At 40.7% G+C, this 13,434-nt stretch overlaps 1 protein-coding gene across 2 annotated transcripts in view; it reads right to left on the bottom strand.

Moving 5' to 3' along the window:
• Positions 1–3,750: 3,750 nt before the first annotated feature.
• The window catches only part of LOC310785773 (class I histocompatibility antigen, F10 alpha chain-like), a 13,969-nt gene continuing 4,285 nt past the window's right edge, over positions 3,751–13,434 (bottom strand). For both annotated transcript variants that reach the window (XM_083646913.1, XM_083646914.1), the window contains 4 exons: positions 11,967–12,065; positions 7,509–7,526; positions 6,762–6,831; positions 3,751–5,581 (listed from right to left, as the gene is read on the bottom strand). In XM_083646913.1, the coding sequence (XP_083503039.1) occupies positions 6,773–6,831; positions 7,509–7,526; positions 11,967–12,065 (176 nt within the window). In that variant the 3' untranslated portion in view covers positions 3,751–5,581; positions 6,762–6,772. The remainder of the gene's footprint in view (positions 5,582–6,761; positions 6,832–7,508; positions 7,527–11,966; positions 12,066–13,434) is intronic.

Genomic DNA, 13,434 nt, shown 5'->3' with positions numbered 1-13,434 from the left:
ATAGTTACTTTAAGTAAACTTTTTTACCCCAAAATACCTTACACTTAAGTTGTTACATGTCTAGCATGTCACCGTATTAATTATTTTCGCTTTGGTATTATGTTAAAAGAAACGCCAAAGGCGTTTTACTTTGAAATTCGGTTAGAAAGAACAGGAAGTAGTGTGTTAAGAGTGGCTAGCTTCACACGGGGAAAATACGTGAAATGATAGTCAGAGATACAGTCTATGATAACGTAAGTGTAAAGAAACATGCTGTTACTGTGGTAATGAAACAACACAGCCTCAATGCAAACGTTTCAAGCTTCGTTGCTGTAAGAAAAGTGATGATAGTCAGAAGGCTTTGACCAGAAGGTGAAAGTATACAAAGTGTAGAAGAACACTTACCCAAAGTGGATCTGTTAATCCAGTGAACACCCAAGTCTACCTCACCCAGCGTCGCCTTCAATTTAGCCTCCATCCACGCATATTTTCTCTCGAGGTAGCCAGCAAACGTCTTTCTCTGTGGCAGCTTGACATTATTCTTCGTGGCTATTTTCTCTAGGCTATCATGCATCGACATGAGGGCGAGTCAACAGTGCAAATAGGTAGCATCTGCCAAGCTGCTCGCACATAGTTTACTTTACAAAGGACAATAATGTTCTTTGCCTCTTTGACCAAGACAAACTCAAAATTAATGGCATGAATACCTCCAGCTTTTGAACGTGTATTTCTCTTCTCCTGGCTTCAGCCTCCATCATGCTGCTTCAGTTTGTTTTGAAGTAACCACCTGTCGCGCCGATACGTCATGACGTATGTGTGCGATACGTCATGACGTATGTGCGGCGCGACAGGTCTACCTGAGTCCGTGAGGATTACTTTTTCTTTTCTTCTCTTTTTACATAGAAAACACTGCATTCTGGCGGACAATGATCTAACGCAGCGTTACTTGGATTAGTAACTGTAATCTAATTACTGTTTTGGAAATTGTAACGCCTTATATTACTTAGTTACTGAAGAAGTAACTAATTACAGTAACGCGTTAGCTCGGGCGTTACTAAGTAACGCGTTACTGCCCAACACTGTTTACCATAAGCCCGAGCTAACATCTTTCAGTGTGTGTGTGTGTGTGTGTGTGTGTGTGTGTGTGTGTGTGTGTGTGTGTGTGTGTGTGTGTGTGTGTGTGTGTACCACATGCAGGAGGATGGCTGGATAAAGGTGTGTAAGGAGGACGTCTCCGAGCTGGACCACTGCTACAGGAAGGGCATGTTCTGATCTGACCTCAGATCAGATCAACCAAGGCACTCTGAATAACGTCCATTAATTAAGGAGTTCCTTCCAAAATGATATATATGTATGTGTATACACAGCATTTTTGAATTTAAGTCGTAAAAAGTATTCCTGTATTTGGAGAAAAGAATGGAGAATTCACTTCTTCAGGTCCACTGGGAAATCCCTATAGCTGAGGACATCCAGTATGGCCGCTAGAGGAATTATGTCACCTGAAATGTTGTTCAGTTTGTGACTGATTGACCTGAGAAACATCGCCCTCTCTGGTGTGCTGTAGCCAGCACCACTCACTGACTGTTGTTTTAAAATACAGGCTAAACATCTTGAGACATAAAGGTCAAGTGTACAGTAGCCTACCTATAGGTCATTGTACCAGTTGTCAAATATGTCAAATATATCCCACCTGTCCAGGGTCCTACTTTTCAAGATCTTACACTTAACACTATGAGACGTGAGAGTTGGTGAAAGGCTCAAATGTGACAATATTGTCCCAATATTGTCTCAACCCGTCAGATGAAAGGAGGGTCAAGACTGGTTAATGATGTTTAGACAACTGGACTTTCATTAAATGAGCCTTCTTTGCTTATACTTGTGTTATCCATACTAATTTAAACAATACAGTTATTTAGTTCTGCAGTTAAGACAAACATGGTTCATTGTACAGTAGCATTGTGCAAAGTGTAACAGAATACAACACACATCTCCAAATAAAGAGAGTTTTCAACTCGCTGCTCTGTCCTGTAATGATTAATTTATACTTATATTGCTTTATGATATCAAGTGTCAGGTACAACATTCATAAGAGTGAGGTGACACATGGGGAGAAAGCAAAGCATTGCAGCCACTGAGAGAAATATGTTAAAGTTTGAAATGGAATATGTCAAATTTAAACTGAATAGTTACAGTGTTTCAGGTCCTTATCCCTGCTTACTATTAGGAGGAGCATGATTTAGAATAAGAATGTTAAACTTCATGTTGGTAAGTGTTGTGATAAAAGTAATGTTTTAGGTGTGTCACCTGATTGTTGTAACCTTTGGTTTATTAATATGGCTGCTGGTGACATGTGATCACAAAGTAACACTAACAGGAAGTACCAAACCTTATCCAACAATCTGCTCCGCCCCAAACTAACAACCGTCAAAAATGTTTCCCAAACCTGTTTGTGTTTGGGGTCATTGCCATAGCTACCAAATTCCTATAAATTACCTCACTCATACTGAGCATTAAGTTCACCGGAATCCTCAAGAAACTGGGTTTTAATATTCTTATATTGTGGTTCCAAAGTGTGGTTCAGGGGCCCCCAAGAGGTTTTTCAGGGGGGTTCCACGGTGTCCACATCATGCAAAATGAGGAAGTGACAACATGTTATATGGACTGTTCTGATCAGAGGTTTCACTCTCCACTCAAATAACAAACAAATGTTGTAGCACTTCTTGGGGGAGGGGGGGGACTTTTCACTGAACTTCTGCTGAAGTTACTTAATTGCCTCAATTAAAAGTAGACAGAACTACAATAAACAGTTGAGTTTTCTTTCAGTTGTTAATCCCCAAAAGCTGTCTAAAGACGTGTGTGTGTGTGTGTGTGGGGGGGGGGGGGTTACTACAACCACGAGGATTTTAAAGTAGGGGAACATAGTGAAAAATAGTATTAATAGTATTTAACTTACAGCACATTATACATTATTGTTAAATATAAATCTAGTCATCATAAAGGACCTGGTGGAGTGAGGGAATTTGAGAAATTACCTGAGAGGCATCATCTTAAACACTAAACTAGCGCAACATCTGACATAGTGATGTCATCGGTTGCCAGGTAGGATTCAGTGAGACAGGTTCTTCTAAAAAAAAAAACAGACCTGGGCCTGATGTCAGCTGATCTGAGACCTGCCGAGTCTGTCAGGTCTGTAAATCTGATGTGCTATAGTTATTGGTCCTGGGTCAGAACTGTTGGACTAACTTGTGATACCCTACTTGTGCAAATTCAAGACTGTATTTTCCTGACTCAAATGTGATTACACCAAGACACACATCATAATATGTCGATAAAAGACATTTAAATGAAAAGGTTGCAGGTTACAGTAAATGACCAGTGATATTAGGATATGGGGTGGACAGTTAATCTGTTAAACAGGTAAATATAAATGATGTGGATTTGATTTAGTTTGTGGTTGCACCCTGAAGATTTCCCTTCAACTGGGCTGGTCTATGATCATCTCAATTTTGTGTAGGACCCTCTAATCTGCTGTCATTCAAGTAGAACTAAGAGAATTTTAAGTTAAAAAATGAATCAATCGTGTGACAGTTTACCATTTGTTGTCATTCAGTCTTTACAGTCAAACACTGACATGTCAGAAGCACATTCATGACATGTAAGTCTCAGTAGCAACAGTGGGTTCTCCTGCTGCAACATTCACATTATAGCCACACATATATAACGAAAAGGATACTTGGGATAAACAAACAAACAAACAAACTAGACTTTTGGTCTATTGGGACTTTATTGAAAAGCCAAACAGCAGTACAAAAGGAATGCATCAGCAGTGCAATTTAATTGGACATTAATTTCAGTAATCCAAACCAGAACATGTTCTGAGCGTCCTGAATCATCCTCTACATGTTCACAAACTCTACAAAGAGCTAAATGACCACACCCCTAAATTCATCTAAATTAATCTAGCCTGTAAGTAATCCAAAATCAGAACATAACTTAAGCTTTTTAGGATGTTTAGAAACTTACAGTAAAGAGGAAAAACCCCCGCATCACATCCTACTTTAAATTAAGGCACGTCAAAGTGTTTAAATGACAGATCAAAACAGACAGAAATTAAGCAATAGATTCTCCCTTAGTTACTGTAATTCAGCAAAACATCAAATATACAAATGAATTGTTTTTTTTGTGTGGGAGAATGCAATTCAACAAGAGCTGTAGATTTGACCACACTTTGCATAAAAAAGATATACCAGCAAAATATTTACATAACTGGAAAAATAAATCTCAGACTGACATCTTTTTGGCCAAATAAGTAGTTCCCCAGGGAAAACCTTTCCAATAAAATCACACTGTGTTTATAACTACAACAATAACTATAGTTTTGTGTCAAATGAATATTCAAATTTAGAAAGGAAAACCCAATCAACCCATGTGTCTCACATTCCTTCCATTAAATTCTTTCTAAAAGCAGATTTTCCATCAGCAAAAAGTTGCTCTTTAGTGATCAGAGGTGTTAAAAACCTCAATAGCCGCCCTAGCGTATTTTACCATCATGTGAGCTGACATTTTATTACAGCAACTAAATGGTTGAAATCTCATTTTACAGCAAAAAGTTATGTAAGTTGTAAATCAGGGGCGTCAAACTCAATTTAGTTCACGGGCCACATGTGACCCAATTTAGTCACAAGTGGGCCAAACAAAGAAAAGAAATGCATAAAAACCTAAAGATAATAAATCCCCTTTCTTTTAGTATAAACAATTACAGGCACATTTTAAGAACATGTTTTACCATACCATTTAAAAGCATTTAGTGATGAATACAGAAAGCATGAATAGATCTTTAAGTTGCTCCTGAAACCTGGTATCTCTTAGCCTTCACAAGTGCATCACATTGGATTGAAGGACTTCTCAGTGCAATTTTCACAATTTGCAAAGTCACCCTGTGGACCAGATTGGACCCTCTGGTGGACCGGTTCTGGCCCCCAGGCCGCATGTTTGACACCCCTGTTATAAATGTTTTAGGAGTCCCGCGAGACTTTCCTGCCGCTGGCCTGTGGACTGACTTGACGAGAGTTGGTCTCACTGACCCGACAGGAGGAAATGGGATGCCTGTAACTACCGCTGTAAAGAGCCCGGGGGAGAATAGCAGTCTGATGGTTCTTTAGGGATCAGATTATGATGATATGGGTCGAAAACGGCAATAAAACTGTCTATTTACATGGATGAAAAGCACGCTGCCACGTGGCCCCCACGGAGCTCCGTTCTAGGACTGGCTTGCACACTATTGATCTCAAAACAACGCCTAAGACGGACAAAAACGCTGCAGAGAACACTGGGTGAGTCGTCAGATAATGATTAATGTGAGGAGAGGGCTCCAGGTTAAAAAAAAACGAAATTCTCCTTTAAAACAAAACCTAGTAATCAGCTATTTAAATACGTATGATGCTCCTATTGTTTGTCTGTATGTGCACTGGATTACTGAACTTTTGTGTCATCTGAAACTTCCCAATGATTCATGAATGATTAATAAGCCACTTATTCCCAGTTTAAAGATGGAAGGGTGAAAGTGACAGCGCCTCTTCTGGCTCCAGTGCGCAATTGATCCCTAAAGAGACAGAAATAACAATGAGATCATGTATAAAATACTTCAGCAACACATAACCTACATCAAATCATTACCTGAAGTTCATCAGTCAGATATGATCAAATATTGTGGATTTGTAAACCAGTGATGACTTAATTTACCTACTATGCTTTAAAGATTACCATCATTTGTTTTGATTTTATTATCAAATATTTTATAAATGTAGATGTTTGTACGTATCCCAAAGCATCTGTGCCTAAGTTGGTTTGTTTTTTCTCTAGCTATCTTCACTCATCTTCCCATAGAGACACTGCATGAAATAGGCCACGCCCATCATGGGGGAAAGCTCACCATTCACTTCCATACACCAGCGTGGATAAACAGTTATAAAACAGTTGACGAGTTGCGTTGGTTGTTCATGTGTGATGGGTCTCAGGATATTTGGCTCTGTATTGACTGCCAGTAGGCTACGTATGGATACAAAAGTAATGTGAAATCTCACTGACTTGTTATCGTCTAATGATATGATACTTAACTTCACATCAATCTACTTTAACAGCAATGTCACGTCAGGCAGTCAACCTAGGCTGAAAAGCTGTAGCCTGTTTGTAGCTGTATTTCAGGTGTTTAAATATGAAGTGAAATGAGTAAATATCAATATATCTCTCGTAACGGACAAGCCCGTCTTTTATTGTCACACGAACACCACGACACATGCAGCCACAACACACTCATGCTGACGGTGGCCGGTGAAAAGTGTCCTCTGTATTTAACCCATCCAGGCATGTCCTTTCCTCCGGGGGGCAGGCCAGGAGCAGTGGTCGCTTTCTCGTACAGCGCCCGGGGACCAACTTCGGATGTTGTCGTCACTGGTCGGATGACGATGACGATCTGATCTTCTGCATGTTTTTAGTGGGGGGGTTATATACGGAGGAACCCCCTGGGGGAGCACGGGGAGAACATGCAAACTCCACAGAGAGAGAAAGGCCCTTACGACAGATAACCCCCCTGGGCAGTAGGCACTGAAGATATGGGGGGGAACACAACCACAGCGCCCACAGTGTCCCAGGCGAGAATCGAACTCAGGACCTTCTAACAGTGAGGCGACAGCGCTACCGACTGCGCCACCGTAGGATATGATCTTTCAGATGTGAATAGTGCACATATCAGCATTTTGTCTGCCCATATGAAAGTAACTTACTGTGTGTAACTTCATCCGTTTGAGGCGTCTTGATTGAGTTTCTCTGAGAGCTCTGAGATGTTTCCAGAAGCTGTAAGGTCAGAAACACACTGTTAGTAAACTGAACCTGCACCAAGCTGCTATCATCACTTTTTATAAACACACAATGCTGGAGGAAGAAGCCCTGAAAAGTTCATTTGCTCAATATATACAAAGCTTTCTCAACTGTAGCTATGAAATGCAGCGAGGTAGCCAAGCTATCACCAGGGCCGGTTCCAGAACAAGATGACTAGGGATGCATCCTAAAGGGGCAAATTTTTTGGGGCCGACCCGGGCAGCCACCCGGGTCGGCCCCAAAAAATTTGACATGTTATTTTACTAAAAATAATGCATTTTACCATAATTTCAAGTAGAATGATACCACCCAAGCAAGAATATTTCAAGTGTTTCAAGTGCTTTACTGAAATATTTGGACCATATAATGATAATACAATTATCTCAACCTTAAAAGGTTACATATAGGTGCCAAAAAGCCATAAATTCACATGAAAGAACAAAGAAAAACAACAATTATAATTCAAGTTTAAAAAGTAAGTGTGCAGCTGCAGCATTTATTTAAAAAAAAAAATCAACTGAGCATGCAGACAATTAAAATAAGGGTGCAATGCATGCTTTTGCACCCCCGTAGAACCGGGCCTGGCTATCACTGATATATAAGAAGAGTACAAGTCACATCATGAACATCAAGTCAAAACACATTCTACTTACAAGATGGAGGCTCTTTGGCTGAAATAAAGAGACAAGACAAAATGACTCAAGTTGTCACAGTTGTAAATGACAGATCCCCCCCATGTTTACCTCGTTTTCTCCCCAATTATAGAGAGCCAAAGTGAACGTCACTTCCTGCCTTTCTCTGTGCACCAGCATCTGAAAAAATATGAATGGTGGTGAACGGAGAGAGACGTTTTTTTTATCCCGTTTGAATTGTGCCACAGGAGAACACATGTCATGTTTGTCAATGTAAAAGAGAACTTTGCAAGTCAAGAAAGTCAGTTTGTGGTCAAACTGTGGCACTACAAGTTATAAATCAGAAAGACTACGCACAACCAGTCACATGAGTGATGTCTCTCCCGTCACTCCATGTTGTTGATGGTGTGACGTGTTGTGCGACACGAGAGATGTAGTCGATTGACAAAACTAAACCTTACGTTTCAGTTTCAGGACAAACTGACACTTTCTTGACAAGCAGAGTTCTCTTTTAAATTGACACATTTGACATGTGTACCCCGTGACACAATTCAAACGAGATAAAAAAAAAAGTAACGTCTCTCTCTGTTAGCCACCATTCATATTTTTTCAGGTGCACAGAGAAAGGCAGGAAGTGACGTTAACTTTGGCTCTCTATACTTATACCAGTGTACAGTAAGCCACTCTGTATAACACTCAGTGTACAGTAAGCCACTCTGTATAACACTCAGTGTACAGTAAGCCACTCTGTATAACACTCAGTGTACAGTAAGCCACTCTGTATAACACTCAGTGTACAGTAAGTCACTCTGTATAACACTCAGTGTACAGTAAGTCACTCTGTATAACACTCAGTGTACAGTAAGTCACTCTGTATAACACTCAGTGTACAGTAAGCCACTCTGTATAACACTCAGTGTACAGTAAGTCACTCTGTATAACACTCAGTGTACAGTAAGCCACTCTGTATAACACTCAGTGTACAGTAAGCCACTCTGTATAACACTCAGTGTACAGTAAGTCACTCTGTATAACACTCAGTGTACAGTAAGACACTCTGTGTAACACTCAGTGTACAGTAAGTCACTCTGTATAACACTCAGTGTACAGTAAGTCACTCTGTATAACACTCAGTGTACAGTAAGCCACTCTGTATAACACTCAGTGTACAGTAAGCCACTCTGTATAACACGCAGTGTACAGTAAGCCACTCTGTATAACACTCAGTGTACAGTAAGCCACTCTGTATAACACTCAGTGTACAGTAAGCCACTCTGTGTAACACTCAGTGTACAGTAAGCCACTCTGTATAACACTCAGTGTACAGTAAGCCACTCTGTATAACACTCAGTGTACAGTAAGTCACTCTGTATAACACTCAGTGTACAGTAAGTCACTCTGTATAACACTCAGTGTACAGTAAGCCACTCTGTATAACACTCAGTGTACAGTAAGCCACTCTGTATAACACTCAGTGTACAGTAAGTCACTCTGTATAACACTCAGTGTACAGTAAGACACTCTGTATAACACTCAGTGTACAGTAAGTCACTCTGTATAACACTCAGTGTACAGTAAGTCACTCTGTATAACACTCAGTGTACAGTAAGACACTCTGTATAACACTCAGTGTACAGTAAGACACTCTGTATAACACTCAGTGTACAGTAAGTCACTCTGTGTAACACTCAGTGTACAGTAAGCCACTCTGTATAACACTCAGTGTACAGTAAGCCACTCTGTGTAACACTCAGTGTACAGTAAGCCACTCTGTATAACACTCAGTGTACAGTAAGCCACTCTGTATAACACTCAGTGTACAGTAAGCCACTCTGTATAACACTCAGTGTACAGTAAGCCACTCTGTATAACACTCAGTGTACAGTAAGCCACTCTGTATAACACTCAGTGTACAGTAAGCCACTCTGTGTAACACTCAGTGTACAGTAAGCCACTCTGTGTAACACTCAGTCTATAGTAAGCCACTCTGTATAACACTCAGTGTACAGTAAGCCACTCTCAGTGTACAGTAAGCCACTCTGTATAACACTCAGTGTACAGTAAGCCACTCTGTATAACACTCAGTGTACAGTAAGCCACTCTGTGTAACACTCAGTGTACAGTAAGCCACTCTGTATAACACTCAGTGTACAGTAAGCCACTCTGTATAACACTCAGTGTACAGTAAGTCACTCTGTATAACACTCAGTGTACAGTAAGTCACTCTGTATAACACTCAGTGTACAGTAAGTCACTCTGTATAACACTCAGTGTACAGTAACTAAGCCACTCTGTATAACACTCAGTGTACAGTAAGCCACTCTGTATAACACTCAGTGTACAGTAAGTCACTCTGTGTAACACTCAGTGTACAGTAAGTCACTCTGTATAGCACTCAGTGTACAGTAAGCCACTCTGTATAACACTCAGTGTACAGTAAGCCACTCTGTGTAACACTCAGTGTACAGTAAGCCACTCTGTATAACACTCAGTGTACAGTAAGCCACTCTGTATAACACTCAGTGTACAGTAAGTCACTCTGTATAACACTCAGTGTACAGTAAGTCACTCTGTATAACACTCAGTGTACAGTAAGTCACTCTGTATAACACTCAGTGTACAGTAACTAAGCCACTCTGTATAACACTCAGTGTACAGTAAGCCACTCTGTATAACACTCAGTGTACAGTAAGTCACTCTGTGTAACACTCAGTGTACAGTAAGTCACTCTGTATAGCACTCAGTGTACAGTAAGCCACTCTGTATAACACTCAGTGTACAGTAAGACACTCTGTATAACACTCAGTGTACAGTAAGCCACTCTGTATAACACTCAGTGTACAGTAAGTCACTCTGTATAACACTCAGTGTACAGTAAGACACTCTGTATAACACTCAGTGTACAGTAAGCCACTCTGTATAACACTCAGTGTACAGTAAGCCACTCTGTGTAACACTCAGTGTACAGTAAGTCACTCTGTGTAACACTCAGTGTACAGTAAGACACTCTGTATAACACTCAGTGTACAGTAAGCCACTCTGTATAACACTCAGTGTACAGTAAGCCACTCTGTATAACACTCAGTGTACAGTAAGCCACTCTGTATAACACTCAGTGTACAGTAAGCCACTCTGTGTAACACTCAGTGTACAGTAAGCCACTCTGTGTAACACTCAGGCTATAGTAAGCCACTCTGTATAACACTCAGTGTACAGTAAGCCACTCTCAGTGTACAGTAAGCCACTCTGTATAACACTCAGTGTACAGTAAGCCACTCTCAGTGTACAGTAAGCCACTCTGTATAACACTCAGTGTACAGTAAGCCACTCTGTATAACACTCAGTGTACAGTAAGCCACTCTGTATAACACTCAGTGTACAGTAAGTCACTCTGTGTAACACTCAGTGTACAGTAAGTCACTCTGTATAACACTCAGTGTACAGTAAGCCACTCTGTATAACACTCAGTGTACAGTAAGACACTCTGTATAACACTCAGTGTACAGTAAGCCACTCTGTATAACACTCAGTGTACAGTAAGTCACTCTGTATAACACTCAGTGTACAGTAAGACACTCTGTATAACACTCAGTGTACAGTAAGCCACTCTGTATAACACTCAGTGTACAGTAAGCCACTCTGTGTAACACTCAGTGTACAGTAAGCCACTCCGTATAACACTCAGTGTACAGTAAGCCACTCTGTGTAACACTCAGTGTACAGTAAGCCACTCTGTATAACACTCAGTGTACAGTAAGCCACTCTGTATAACACTCAGTGTACAGTAAGTCACTCTGTATAACACTCAGTGTACAGTAAGTCACTCTGTATAACACTCAGTGTACAGTAAGTCACTCTGTATAACACTCAGTGTACAGTAAGTCACTCTGTGTAACACTCAGTGTACAGTAAGTCACTCTGTATAACACTCAGTGTACAGTAAGCCACTCTGTATAACACTCAGTGTACAGTAAGACACTCTGTATAACACTCAGTGTACAGTAAGCCACTCTGTATAACACTCAGTGTACAGTAAGTCACTCTGTATAACACTCAGTGTACAGTAAGACACTCTGTATAACACTCAGTGTACAGTAAGCCACTCTGTATAACACTCAGTGTACAGTAAGCCACTCTGTGTAACACTCAGTGTACAGTAAGCCACTCCGTATAACACTCAGTGTACAGTAAGCCACTCTGTGTAACACTCAGTGTACAGTAAGCCACTCTGTATAACACTCAGTGTACAGTAAGCCACTCTGTATAACACTCAGTGTACAGTAAGTCACTCTGTATAACACTCAGTGTACAGTAAGTCACTTTGTACAACACTCAGTGTACAGTAAGTCACTCTGTATAACACTCAGTGTACAGTAAGCCACTCTGTATAACACTCAGTGTACAGTCAGCCACTCTGTATAACAGCATCAACTTAACACCTAAAATGTAAATGTCAAAACATCCTTTAGAGTTCCTCACCTTTCTTCTTTTTGTAAAGTGTGAATCCAATGGCAGCAATGATGATGACAGCAAGAACAGCCAGCGCAATAATGATGGGGGTCGTCACATCAGCAGGGACTGTTGAGAAGATAAATAAATAAATAAATAAATACAATCAAAGCTGATGAAGCTGATGTTAGTTTTCTGCTGTCTATGAAGATGAACCTGAGCTACAGCTGAGTTACTGTATTACAGTATCATGTCATCTGTATTAGTTTAGCTGTTATGATTATGAAGCTATCTGCAGGTTACTGTATTACAGTATCATCTTATCTGTATTAGTTTAGCTGTTATGATTATGAAGGTATCTGCAGGTTTCAGAAGACATGTTTAATGCTGAGTGAATTTTAGACCAATTTAAAAATCAAAATAGAGAAACAAAGTTGTCAAAACAACCTTCTTCTAACTGCACATAAAGACAATTCTGAAGCTATAAAGGGACAGTGTAAGGAAAAGGACAACAGGAAATTAAATGTTATCAAAGTTTATAAGCAAAGTTAGTAAAGTAGACAGAATGAATAAAAAAAACATATAATACTATTAGCCTTATTCTGTATCAGTGTAACGGTGGACAGTCACTGCATGGTGAAAAAACATACTGCATTTAGGACATTTGAAACTTTCTAAGACTTTAAGTTTAAATCATTTATTTTGTAGAGTTTTTCAGGCTTTTAAAGCATCTGCAGATACCCTGTCAGCAGGGTCACATGATCTGAACAATGATCCTGGGAGGAGTTTAAATCTGATCTAAGCCTAACTTGTCTTAATATCTTAACATGTTTAATCTGAAATTCACAGCATATTTTTCTATGCAAGTCAGACTTAGTTTAGCCATAGAGACAGTCCGCATGTCTGGGAACGCCCACAAAATGTTAAACGGCTGGCGCGCGAGTGGGGTAAAACCGCCGATATCTCATGTGGCTCTAAACTACAGGTTTGGGGGTTCTAGAGCAGAACACAAGACGTCTGCTCAGATGTGTGTTTACTGCGGTGGTTAAATCCCCGATCGTGTCTGCCTGGGCTGGGCTATCAGCTAAATTCTAACTTTGCTGAATGGATAGAACGGGAGGATTTACCCCACCCTGACCCCGCCCCCAGCCAGGCTAAGCCAGCTAACCCAGCATCTATTGTGGGCGTCCCTAGAGCCTGTATGGGCGTTCCCAGACATGCCGACTGTCTCTAAGCCGTTTTCCCACATGCGCTTTGTACCGCTAAATGACCGGAACGTGGTCTAATGCCTGCATGTGGGAAAGTCGTTGTGCCGGTATAAGCGCGACCCCGTCGTCGCCGACATTTCACCAGTTTCGAGCCAGTCAGAAGAGCGGTATGCTCTTAAGGGCACACAAGTGGGAAACGGGTCCAGTCATTTTCCACGACAGCGGTCCTTCAATCATGGGCGAGGTGTAGCCTACACACGTTGCTTAATGTTCCAGTGGGCATAATCTAA

The sequence above is a fragment of the Poromitra crassiceps genome, assembly GCF_964638095.1.
Source record: "Poromitra crassiceps genome assembly, chromosome: 11".
Classification (NCBI taxonomy): Eukaryota; Metazoa; Chordata; class Actinopteri; order Beryciformes; family Melamphaidae; genus Poromitra; species Poromitra crassiceps.
This window is presented reverse-complemented; position numbering and strand designations above follow the sequence as displayed.